Below are 13,375 nucleotides of genomic sequence, written 5' to 3' on the forward strand. Positions count from 1 at the left end.
AGATAGATAGATAGATAGATAGATAGATAGATAGATAGATAGATATGATAGGGATAGGGATAGGGATAGGGACAGGGATAATGATAGGGATAGGGATAGGGATAGGGATAGGGATAGGGTTAGGGTTAGTTTCTCTTTCTCCAGGATATGACATTTCAAGTTGGTGGTGGGAAGTCCAAACCGTCTGGATTTCGGATACGGACGGAGAATTTGGACAGAGGCGTCTCCTCGGGGAATCCCAAATATCTTTGGTCGGAGCTGCACTGGGGCGAGTGGTCGGAGGACGATGCCGCTGCTCCGGACGCTCCTCTTGCTCTTTGTGCTGGCATTCTTCGGTCGGGGACGCTTTTGCGGTGAGTTTCTGGAAGGCTTTGTGAGGTGGGGAAGGGGGGGAAGCAGAATCGGGAGGGGGCGCGTGCTGGATCTTTTTCCCCCCTACACCCCCATTCCCCTCCGCCCCAAGCTCTTTTCCCAAACGTTGTTGTTGTTTTTCGTCCCCAGCGCTTCGTTTAATGCTTGATTTGGAGACCGCACCCTTTTGTATGCGAAAGTGAAAGTAAAAACAGAGGTCTCGCATTTGAGTGTTCCTCGCTTCGGAAGGTTGCCTGCCTGGGGATCAGTAGTTTTGGTGTGTGTGTGTGTGTGTGTGTGTGTGTGTGTGTGTGAGAGAGAGAGAGAGAGAGAGAGAGAGAGAGAGAGAGAGAGAGAGAGAGAGAGAGAGAATATGTATGTGAGAGAGTGTGTGAAAGAGAGTGCGTGTGAAAGAGTGTGTGTGTGTGTGAGAGAGAGAGAGAGATGAGTGTTTGTGTGTGTGTGAAAGAGAGAGATGAGAGAGAGACAGAGATGAGAGTGTGCATGTGTGTGTGTGTGTTTGTGTGTGTGTGTGTGAGAGAGAGAGAGAGAGTCTGTGTGTGAGAGAGAGATGAGAAAGAGAAAAGAGAAGAGAGAGATAAGAGAGAGATGAGTGTGTGAGAGAGAGTGAGAGAAAGAGAAAGAGAGATGAGAGTATGTATGTGAGAGAGTGTGTGTGAGAGAGTGCATGTGAAAGAGAGTATGTGTGTGTGTGAAACAGAGAGATGAGAGAGAAAGAGAGATGAGTGTGTGTGTGTGTGAGAGAGAGAGAGAAAGAGATGAGAGTGTATGTGAGTGTGTGTGTGTTTGTGTGTGTGTGAGAGAGAGAGAGAGTCTGTGTGAGAGACAGATGAGAAAGAGACAAGAGAAGAAAGAGAGAGATAAGAGAGAGATGAGTGTGTGTGAAAGAGAGAGTGAGAGAGAGAAAGAGAGATGAGAGTATGTATGTGAGAGAGTGTGTGTGAAAGAGAGAGTGTGTGTGTGAAACAGAGAGAGATGAGAGAAAGAGAGATGTGTGTGTGTGTGTGTGTGTGTGAGAGAGAGAGAGAGAGAGAGAGAGAGAGAGAGAGAGAGATCATTTCATGCCTGAGAAGATGGGTGGAATGAGAAGGGGAGGGGGAGATTGGAGTCAGGCCCAAGAACCCCCCCCCCCCAGGGTCCCAGAGGAGCTGTAGGGCAATCTTCATCAGATGTGGGCCTGACCAGATGATTCCAAGGTCAGTCAAGGGGTTTCTCCTGGAGTTTATAGGCATGAACCTTCTCAAGGAGAGCCAAAAGAAAGTGGCACACTTGTGTGGGTGGGTGGGGGGGCTGCTGTGTAACAATAAAATGCTGGTGCACCTGCAGTGCAGACTCTCTAATTCTTCTTCCTCCCTCTCCAGGCTCTCCCTCGCACTCCCTGTGTTATTCCTACCTGTATCTGCCAGAGCCCAGCCAGGATCTGCCCCAGTCCTTCATCAGGAACTACTTGGATGACCAGCCCATTGCTTGCTTTGACAGCCTCACCAGGAAGATGGAGCCTCTGGTGTCCTGGGTGGAGGAGGCAGAGAAGGAGGAGGAAACATTTCAGGTCGTTGAGTGGGTGATTGGAATTGACCTGCAGCAGTTATCAAAACTGGACCGCCATGCTGGAGGTGAACAGAGGCAGTGACTTCTCTGGCCTCCAAATGTCTGCAGGGAGTGTAATGGGGAGGGAAGAACAGCCTGAGGGTAGCCAAACAAGGTTAACTGAAGTAGAAGATATCTCTTCTTGTGTGATAAAGAGGGGAGGGAGAAGTTGTGTTTCTCTACCCAGGTGGGAAGGTGTTCTGACCTAGGCTTCCCAAGAGCATGAAGCAAACTCCTGGTCCTGACGAAAAACCCTTTTATTAATTTACTCTGAATTCTGCTCATTCACATCCAGGATTTACAATCACAGACCTTATCTAGCTTGGAGAGCTGCCAAGCTGATATCTGCAAAACTTGGAAAGGAGTCTCGGAGAGTGACAAACCAATTAAGTGAACTAACTATCTCCTGCAAACTCCACTCCCCTTTCGCTACTCTTTTATTTCCTCTGGCCCATGTTCCTCCCCAATCTCCTCACTGTCCAAATCAGCTGCCAGCTCTACTGGCTGCTGGCGGGCCACAACAGAAGGGGGCTACGGTATAATGCTGACTAAGGCAGGGGTGTCAAACTCGATTTCATCGAGGGCCACAACAGGGTTGTGTTTGACCTAGGAGGCTGGTGGGTGGGTGTGGCCAGTGGACATGGCTGGAATGGGCAGGGCCAGCTCAACATCACTTGGCAAGGCTCCATTTTCAGCTGCGGTGACCTGTATCCCTCTGCCAGCGAAAATGGGGTTCGGGGAGGCCGTGTGCAGCCCTTCCTGGCTCCATTTTATGCCACAATGGCCTCCTGAAACCATCTGCCAGCAAAAACGGAGCTTAGGCAAGCCACGTGCAGCCTCCTCAAACTCAGTCTTTCCTGGTAGAGGGCTGCAGGAGGATGTTGCGGCCAAAAATAGAGCCCGGGAGGGCTGCACACGGCCTTCCCAAGCTCCGTTTTCACTTGCAGAAGCACCGTGGGCCAGTCCTTCAGTGTTTCCAGGGTAGCCCATGGGTCAGATCTAAGCACCCCATGGGCCAAATTCAGCCCGCAGGCCTTGAGTTTGACACCCTTGGTCTAAGGAGAGGAATCCTGGACCTTCTTCATTTACATCCATTCTCTATGGGTCTTTTTCAGGGCTTCACACCTGGCAGGCGGTTGTGGGCTGTGAGCTGAAGGAAGATGGGAGCAAAGGAGGGTTTTTGCATTATGGCTACAATGGGATGGACTTTATCAGCTTCGATAAGGAGACCCTCAGATGGGTGACAGCTCAGCCCCAGGCCCAGAAGGTCAAGGAGAAGTGGGAGGAACTTCCAGGAATGTCTCAGAGAAAAAATATATACCTGGAGAAGACCTGCATTGAATGGCTGCAGAGATACCAGTCATACAAGAAGGAGGCTCCGCAGAGGATCGGTGAGTGGCAAAAGGGGGTCTCCATTGAGCAGGTTGCTGTAGGATGCCCCTCCCCACAGTATTTCTGTGCTACTTCGCCAAGCGCCACTTTGCAGAATAGAGTCAGGCAGTATCCCACATCACATTTCAGAAGGAAAATAACCTTCAATGCACCCAAAATAACTACTTCAAAGCAGGGGTGAAATGCTCTGAAGTCTGCTACCAGTTCGCTTCGCTACTGGTTCGCTTTGCACACGCTTTGCACGCTCTTTGTATGCATGAGCACCGGAGGTGCTACCGTGCAGCGCTGAAAAAGGAGGATTAAGAAGCCTTTTCTGAGCCTGCAAAGGTAACTAGAACATCTGTGCCACATGATTTAAATTCGCTAGAAAGCAGGATTTTCTGCTTTCTAGCAAATATAAATCATGCAGCACAGCTGATTGTAGTATAGCTGATTGTTGGAACTAACAGTTCACCCGAACTGGTAGCATTTTTTTACTACCACTTCAGATGAACCGGTAGCATTTTTTACTACAAGTTCAGGCCAACCAGTCCGAACCAGTAGCATTTCACCTCTGCTTCAAAGATAAAGTAACTGAGCAAGAAATTCATGCTGAAGGTCACGTTCTATTTTCCTGAAAAATATGAGTGTTCTATGTTTGGGTCAGAAGGAAGACTTCAGTCTGTTCCGGATTTTTATCTGGAACAACTTGACCAAATTCAATTGGGGGGAGGGGTAAATTAAATCAAATCCCAAGCATTACAATGATGGTGGTCAATTGGAGACCTTTACCCCAAATTCTAATTAACCTTTTCAAAAATACATCTAAAGAGCTTCAATGCCCCATCTTGGAGGCTCCCATACAGAGGTGGGTTTCTGCCGGCTTGGCCCAGATTGGGCGAACTGGTAGCGATGCTGGCGGAAGGCTCCACCTACCAGCCTGGACGCTTCTATGCATGTGCAGAAGTGTCACACATGTGCATGAGCAAACTGATACTAAAAAGATTCAAAGGAGCAGAAGAAAGAGAAGGAAAGGATGGCCAAATGAGGTGTTCCCTGTGAATTAAATCTACTTGACAGAAACACTAGAAAACCCAGGAGCTCCGGTGTTGCTTCTTCTGCAGATCCTCCAGTGGGGAAGGTGACCCACAAGATGGTGAATGAGAGATTGGAGGTCCTCATCTGCCAGGCCTTTGGCTTCTACCCCAAGGATATCCGGGCCACCTGGACCAGGGATGGAGAGGTCTGTGAATATGAAATGCTCCCTAGGAATGTGGCCCCCAACTCAGACGGGACCTATTATGTCTGGCTCAGTATTGAGATCGACCCCAAGGAGAGGGACCATTTTCGCTGTTACTTGGAACATGAGGGCTTGCAGGAACCCCTGATCTTGGCTCTCAAGGACAAAAGAGGTGAGTGACTGATGGAGTTTAGTCCATCTCTTTTTTAGCCCACTATCCAGGATTCATTAATTCAAAAAGCCAAACTTCCAAGTCACAATTTTAAATGTCTCATCAATAGTCAGTCTAAATTGATTCACCAGGAGGTTATCCACGCCTCTTCAAATTACTTTATATGTTCAATAATATTCAATGATGTTCAGGGGCTCTTAATTAAAGTTCTTAGTTCATAATCAGATCTCTAGTGGTCTTAGAGTAGATCTATGTCCAACAAATATTTTAAATCTTTTTAAACAGGTATTTCCAAGCTTGCATATTCCCCTCTTTATCAGCTAATGGTGCTCTCACTTCTGTCTGCTTCAGCCTCTCTGCAATATTGTTGGCCGTTCCAATTTCAATTATTTTAAATTACAAATTCAATAAATGAGCAATATTTGTAAAAAGAAATTTGGGACTTTAATTCCAGCCTTTTAAACTGGTCTTGATACCACGTCTTTTAATTTTGAGAAACCAAATTTCAATTTATTATTTCAAAAGTAGATTTTTTTTCCTTCTTCAATTCTCTAGTATTTTTCCTATGTGCCCATTCACCACTTCAACAAAGAGCTTCAAATATTATTCCCCCTTGGATTTCTGGGGTCAACTTCCAACAAAAAATATTTTCTCACCCAGATCACACTCCATTCACTTTCTGCATTCAGGCTGTCCTTTATGGTGGCCATTTTTGGCTGTTGCTGCTCTTTGGACGAGAGGGGTTTTCTGGTTAGGGAGTCAGGGAGGAGGCATGCGGCTCTCCTCAACCTGCATGGCAGTCCCCCTTTACTTCACCACTCCTCCAGAGTGGCTATGGCTCGATTTGAGCCATCTGATGGAGAGAGCTCGGAACTGGGCCGGGGGTATCATGGTGCTCGCTTCCAAAGGTGCCGGAAGAACAACCAGAAGGGTGGGAGGCTAACGGGGTTGTGATGTGCAGAAGAAAACTTTGCATAGAAGTAAATGTTACATCAATAGGCAAATTTTCTGCTGCATCATTTCATCCTTTCAGGTGGAGAGAAGAAAATATAGTCCTGTATTTAGCAATATGTGAGAAGGGATTTCTTTCAGGGGTGTTGGAAGTGGCAACCTAACAGCAAAGGTGTGCAGAAATGATGATGATGATTGGTTGTGGCTTTTCCTTCTGCCCTTCTCTCTTTCCTCTACAGCAGTGGAGGGGAGGGGCTTCCTTCAGGTGGGGGCACTGCCTGGAGGCCAATGCAGCTTGGGAAATGCTTCCATTGCTCAGCATCTCCACTTCAGGGAACTCAGCATCTCTCTAATCAGAACCATCTTTCTCCTTCTTTAGCTACAACATGGGCGATTCCTCTGGGAATTGTGGTCTTGGCACTTGGGATTCTCTTCTCATTATGTAAGTGAAACAAACACATCCACTGATACCCCCACCCCTGGGCCTTTCTGTGTTGACTGAGCTTTTGTGGCTGGCAGAGCCTCCCTGAGAGTTTCCCCCATGTTCTCCACAAGACCCTTCCCCATTAACTGCATTTGGAAGAGGAGTCAGAAAGGAAGTAGAAACTATGCAGCTATTTTTGTTTCCATTTCCTGTAAACCTCAGAAGAGGGGAGAAGCCTCTTTCACTTGAATAGATTTACTTCAGAGGAGCAAGTATACGGAATTTGGGAATCAAAGAAAAGTCCCATAAATGATCTGGGAAGTGCTAGAAAAACCCTAACCCTGCCCCTGAAGAAGGTCAGACTCAAGATCAAGGGAAACAATGGATCAAGGGAAAATGGAGGCAATGTGTCCTGACCCCCCCCCCTCACTTGCAATCACACTTGGGGACGGACAACAAGGTCAAAGGTGAAAGGAGCCGCTGCTTCCTCTGCTCCTACTCAGAGCAAGAGACAAGAGAAGGAGGGTTGATGTGGGAAGGGTCTCCTCAATTGAGCTTCACCAAGTGCAGCACCACACAGAACAGAAGAGAACAACAGACTTGGAAGGGACCTTGGAGGTCTTCTAGTCCAACCTCAAGCAGGGGACCCTATGTCTGTGATGGCAAACCTATGGCACGCGTGCCATAGGGGGCACACAGAGTCCTTTCTGCAGGCACATAAGCTGTTGCCCCAGATCAGCTCCACTGCGAATATGCATGCACCTTCCACCAGCCAGCTGATTTTTGAGACTCTGCCATGCATGCATGGGGGGCAAGACACATAAGGAGACACATGTGTATGCATGTGGATTGCATGTGCATGCTTGGGGGTGGGGGAGCACAGGGTGTGTGGCACGCTCCATGCACTCTATTTTTGGTCCCGTGAGGCTTCAGCATTCCGTGTGCCTTTGGTGTTTAGTCATCCTAGCCACATGACCATGGAGACATCTTCCGATAGTGCTGGCTCTTCGGCTTTGATGAGCACTGCCCCCTAGAGTCGGGAATGGCTAGCACATATGTGTAAGGGGAACCTTTACCTTTAAGTACCATTTAGTATTATTGGGAACAGCCCTGCTTGACCAGCTTTGAATGGCTTCATCAGTGGTGGAAAAAACAGCATTGGGATATCATATTACTTACTCTATTAGGAGTAAGAAGATTTCCGACTTGATTATTCCTCAATATTCCACCTAGTCAGCAGCTCTTGACAGCCAACAATTTTGCCCTTCGTCGATAACAAATACGTAGATTCAGGCACACATAGATCTTCAAGATGCTGAGTAATAATCCAGGTACCTGCACTATGGTAGCGTAGTGGTTAGAGTGCAGTATTACAGGCTGACTCTGCCCACTGCCAGCAGTTCGATCCTAATCAGGGATCAAAGTTAACTCAGCCTTCCATCCTTTCGCGGTGGATAAAATGAGGACCAATATTGCTGGGGGCAAGATGTTAACACTGTAAATCACTTAGAGAGAGCTGTAAAGTGGTATACAAGTCTAAGTGCTATAGTTATTGCTATTGTCTGGGTCCTTTGGGGGCTTCAGCTTAAATCCAGCCCAGGCAGAAGCTGCTGCCCCAGAAAGAAACGAGCCGTCTTCTTTTTTTGCCATTTATCAGGCTGGTGGTGGAGATGCAGGGAAAAACCTCGATCAAGAATACTCCACTTCCTCTGTTCATATTTCTTCAGAAATTCTACCACAAGTATAGAAGAGAAGACTCAACAGGTGAGCCTGACTAATGCTGAAGTCTATTTATGAGACAAAACTCTGGGCTTCATAAATACCTGGGAGATGAGACCATATGGCTTGTTGGAATGGGGAATGCACCCTTTAAGTCAGGAGTCCTCAACCCTCCCCTCAGGCCACAACTCACTTACTCCAGTTGTGGCCCTCCCCCCAGGCCACAGCTCACTATTGGCCGTGACCTGTTTGAAATCGGGCTGCATGAGTGATGGGTAACTGCACAACTGCAAAACTCCTCTTGCATGAGTGGTGGGTGCTTGAGCAGAGGGTACCCCGTTTCCCTAAAATAAGACCTTCCCGGATAATAAGCCCAATTGAGCTTTTGAGCTCATGCACTAAAATAAGCCCTTCCCAAAAAATAAGCTCTCCTCAAAAATGTTGCAACAGCAGCAGCCATGAGATGACAATGGTCGCCACCTTCTGCACCTCAAAACTAATAAAACCTCCCCAAACCTAAGGCCAAGTGCTTATTTCGGGGGGGGGGGGGCAAAAGAAAATAAGACCCTGTCTTATTTTTGGGAAAACACGGCATTTGTGCTTGCACACAAAACTCCACTCATACAAATTTGCACAAATGGAACTTCATGTGGGAGCACTCTCATGTGAGTGGAGCTTCATGCGTGGGCACAAGTGGCCTCCACTCCAGTGGCTTCTGCTCACATGAGTGGAGCGTCACACACAAGAACATCTGCCCGCCATTCGTGCATGTGGAGCTTTGCATGTGAGTGCAAGCACCCTATGCTCACACAGATGGGGATGTGCGTGCCTGTGCATCTGCCACTCACAGCCCCCCCCCATACACAGGGCTAGGCTGTCATGTTTATTTTAATTATTTATTTAGTATGTCAAATATGTATGGGATAACAGGTATAAGTATAAACATGGACATGAACACAGGAAATGGGTACGAATAAATGGGGACAGTTAGGACAGGGACAATAGGCACACTGGTGCGCTTATGCACGCCCCTTACAGGGGAGAGAGAGTAATGCCCATTCATGACAATGGCTGCAAGCAATTCTAAAAAGGAAGAGGAGGATGGGGGCTCAAATAGGTTAATTAAAACTTTTTCTTTCATCAATGATTATGTGGGGCCTTTCCCTATTTTATGTAAGCCGCCCTGAGTCCCCTCAGGGAAAAGGGCGGCCTATAAATATTAATAAAATAAAATAAATAAAATAAAATAAGTGTTAAAATTAACCCCCTTGTCCTCCAGTAATTTCAGCCCAGAGATTGGAACTCCTAGCTTTTACCTTTGAATAATTATAATGATTTTCAGCATCCTTTGGGATTTTGAATGTGCAACAGGATATTGTGGAAGAAGGGAATCTTTTCACAACAGCTGGAATTAAAATGAATATGTCCCAATCATACTTATTATAACTCAGCCTTCCATCCAGAGGTGGTATTCAGCAGGTTCTGACCAGTTCTGGAGAACTGGTAGCGGAAATTTTGAGTAGTTCAGAGAACTGGCAAATACCACCTCTGGCTGGCCCCACCCCCATCTATTCTCTGCCTCCTGAGTACCAGCTGATTGGGAGGAAATGGGGATTTTGCAGTAACCTTCCCCTGGAGTGGGGAGGGAATTATATACAGCTTCATAGTAGTGGTGAAATTTTTTTTTTTTTACTACCAGTTTGTGGGCTTGGCTTGGTGGGCATGGCAGCGGAAGGATACTCCAAAATCTCCATTCCTACCCCACTCCAGAGTGAAGGATATTGCAAAATCTTCATTCCCACCCCACTCCAGAGTGAAGGATATTGCAAAATCTTCATTCCCACCCCACTCTGGGGCCAGCCAGAGGTGGTATTTGCCGGTTCTCCAGACTACTCAAAATTTCCCACTACTGGTTCCCCAGACTCCATCAGAACCTGCTAAATTTCACCCCTGCTTCACAGTGCTTTTACAGCCCTCACTAAGTGATTTACAGAGTTAGCATATGGCCCCCAACAATCTGGGTCCTCATTTTGCTCACCTCGGAAGGATGGAAGCAATGGTGGGATTCAATTTTTTTTACGACCAGTTCTGTGGGTGTGGCTTGGTGGGCATGGCAGGGAAAGGATACTGTAAAATCTCCAGTCTAAATGCTATTGCTCTTGTTTTGTTGGATTTCCCCCCACACTCTAAACAGGTGGCTGTTGTAGACCGAAGAACAGTTCAAGCAGCAATCGCTCAAGAATTGTCAAGCAGCAACCTGGATAGCTCTCAGGGATTTAGAAGAAGCCTCCCTCAAGGGGTTGTGTTAGTTTCCATACATGGAACCCCAACTGGAACCCCATTTTGATATCTAAAATCTGGATATCTGGAGAACATTGAAACTGAAAATGGCTGGTGGATTCATTTTGATGGATCCACCATTAGTGTTAAAATTGAGGCCGTTGCCTGGTGAGGTATAACAAGTACACTTTTGGTCAGATAATAGCCCAGGACTGCTTTTTAATCTTTTCATGGCAATCTGCTTTGCTCACAACCTGGGTGAGGAGCGAAAGGAGATCTCTGTGTATGTGGGACCTTATCTTGTATTCCTGGATAGGCAGTCCAATAGCCAGACATTGCAAGATTCTTTACATCAAGGACCTGTATACAGGTGAGAAAGAAGGCTGAGAAAATAACTACCTACCCCTCACATCCTATGCGTGAACTGTTTCAACTCCTCCTCTCAGGATGCTGCTATAGGGCATTGCATGCCAAGAGAAACACACACAGCCGTGGTTTCTGCCTTCACGGCATCACTCTGCTGAACACCTAATTCCCACTGGGCTGTCTTATGCTTAAGGACATTTACCCACATAGTAAGACTGTATTGCTATTATCCTTCTCATCTTTCCTGCTGCCTCCTATTACTGGTATCAGTATTATGATTACACTACTTTGTTGTTGTTATGTACAAATCAGAATAGAGCTGGAAGGGACCTTGGAGTTCTTCTAGTTCAACCTCTCTACTCAAGCAGAAGACCCTATCCCAGGTGTCTGCAACCTGCGGCTCCGGAGCGACATGCAGGGCCCTCTGCTGTGATCCCACCACTGGCTGAGCCCATCCCTTTCCCTCCCCTCTCAGTCACTCCTTGCCTGGCTTGAGAAGGTAAGGGTGACAGCGGGGGATAGAGAAGCCAGAGCTGATTCTCTGGCACCTCACTCTTGCTTCTGGTCCTTGCTCTCGGCCCCAAGATACTGGCCCAAGCCAGCCATGACTGACACCGATTTCACTAACATGAGGGCTGACAGAATGAGAAATGGATCCAGAAGGAGGGAATGACTGAAAGGGGGATGGGCCCCACTGTTCCCTCTAAGGTGTGCAGCTGCGCGGCCGTGCACATGGCAAGAAACCCCCGCGCAGCAGTTTCTAACTGCCGTACAGAGATTTCTACCAAAGCAAACGTGGGGAAGTCCTTTGCAGGCGGCTAGAACTGGCCGCCCACAAAGGACCTCCCCAGACTTGTTTTGATGAGCCGCCCGTGGCAGTGGTGCCTCTCCCTCCACGTGGAGCACCTGAGCTGACCCCCACGTTATCCCTCCCCCTTCCTCCTCTGCCATGCTTTTGAGGAGCCATGAGGCCACGGGAGCTAGTAGCAAAGCGGCGGAGGTGGAGGCGGCGGCAGGGGTAACCCAGAGCCCAGCTGAGGTGCTCCGAGCGGAGGGGGAGGCACCACCGCCGCTGCCATGGGCGGGGGCACCAGCGGGAGCTTTGCCGGCTTCACCGGCAAAGAAGGAGAAGAAGCAAGAGGACTGGCAGCTTTGCAATGCAACCCCCTGGTCCCGCCGGCCGCGGATTTGATTCAGCGTAAGCAGGGGCCGAACACATGCTGCGCCGACTTTGCACCGCGTCTTGTATTTGTATTTGTATTTGCCTTTGCTGTGAGGCGGAGTAATTCAACACCCTCCCCAAAGAACGTGTGTGTGTGTGTGTGTGTGTGTGTGTGTGTGAGTGATTCCGCTTGATGAGATGGTGGTAGAAAAAGGGTTCCACCACAATATCGCGAAGACCTTCGGCGCAGAGACATAAGCGCGAAGGTCTAATCCGCGCCGTCGGAATCGCTGAAGCGAAATCGACGTTAGCGCAGAGACATAAGGGCTTAGGGCAAATCCGCGCCTTTCCATAGTATTTTTTAGCAAAATGGGACGCTAGCGCCGCTTCATCACGCAGGCCCAAATGTTGCAGCTGTCAAAGCTGTCAACTGTCAAATAATCGCGCACGCATTGCAAAGCTGTCAAAGGATTCAAACCATTGGGCCCTGTCAAACCTTCGCGTGCACGTTGCAAATGTCAAAGCTGTCAAATGTCAAACCATCGCGTGCACGTTGCAACTGTCAAAGCTGTCAAATGGCAAACCATCGCGTGGAACTTTGAAACTGTCAAACCTTTCAACTGTCAAACTGACTTGCTGACTGTTTATCTTATTTACTGACATAATAAACTGATTTATTGATTCTGTATATTTACTGACATAATATGCGTCTACTGCTGACTTGCTGACTGTTTATCTTATTTACTGACATAATAAACTGATTTATTTATTCTGTAATCGATATCTTTATTCCATTTGATGCAACAAAATAAACTTTTAGTACTACATTTTACTGTCTGTAATTGATATCTTTATTCCCTAACCCTTAACCTAATCCTAAACCTAATCTTAAACCTAATCCTAAACCCCTAAACCTAATCCTAACCCTAAACCCCTAAACCTAATCCTAAACCTAATCCTAAACCTAATCCTAACCCTAAACCTAACCCTAAACCCCTAACCCTAAACCTAATACTACACCTAATCCTAAACCTAATCCTAAACCTAATCCTAAACCTAATCCTAAACCCCTAAACCTAATCCTAATCCTAAACCCCTAAACCTAACCCTAATCCTAAACCTAACCCTAAACCCCTAACCCTAATCCTACACCTAATCCTAAACCTAACCCTAATCCTAATCCTAAACCTAATCCTAAACCCCTAACCCTAAACCTAACCCTAAACCTAATCCTACACCTAATCCTAAACCTAATCCTAACCCTAAACCTAATCCTAAACCTAAACCCCTAATCCTACACCTAACCCTAACCCTAACCCTAATCCTAAACCCCTAAACCTAATCCTAAACCTAATCCTAAACCTAATCCTAAACCTAACCCTAAACCCCTAAACCTAACTTATTTAGTGACATAATAAACTTAATAATAAATAATAATTAATAAATAATAAATAATAATAAAACTAGTCCTAAACCCTAAACAAAACCCCTAAACCTCACTTATTTAGTGACATAATAAACAATAGTAAATAAATAAATAATAAATAATAATAAAACTAGTCCTAAACCCTAAACAAAACCCCTAAACCTCACTTATTTAGTGACATAATAAACTTAATAATAAATAAATAAATAATAAATAAATAAATAATAATAAAACTAGCCAACAAAACTGATCGATTTGATGCAACAAAATAAACTTTTATTTACATTTCACTGTTTCAAAACATT

At 46.6% G+C, this 13,375-nt stretch overlaps 1 protein-coding gene across 1 annotated transcript; it reads left to right on the plus strand.

Moving 5' to 3' along the window:
- The first annotated feature begins 134 nt into the window (after window positions 1–134).
- Window positions 135–11,227, plus strand: LOC116504072 (major histocompatibility complex class I-related gene protein-like). Its single transcript, XM_032210905.1, has 7 exons — window positions 135–353; window positions 1,734–1,985; window positions 3,075–3,350; window positions 4,455–4,742; window positions 6,073–6,135; window positions 7,775–7,881; window positions 10,031–11,227. The coding sequence occupies exons 1-7, from the start codon at window positions 287–289 to the stop codon at window positions 10,181–10,183; spliced, it is 1,206 nt and encodes a 401-aa protein (XP_032066796.1). The 5' UTR covers window positions 135–286; the 3' UTR covers window positions 10,184–11,227.
- Window positions 11,228–13,375: the final 2,148 nt, after the last annotated feature.

The sequence above is a fragment of the Thamnophis elegans genome, chromosome 2, assembly GCF_009769535.1.
Source record: "Thamnophis elegans isolate rThaEle1 chromosome 2, rThaEle1.pri, whole genome shotgun sequence".
Taxonomy (NCBI): Eukaryota; Metazoa; Chordata; class Lepidosauria; order Squamata; family Colubridae; genus Thamnophis; species Thamnophis elegans.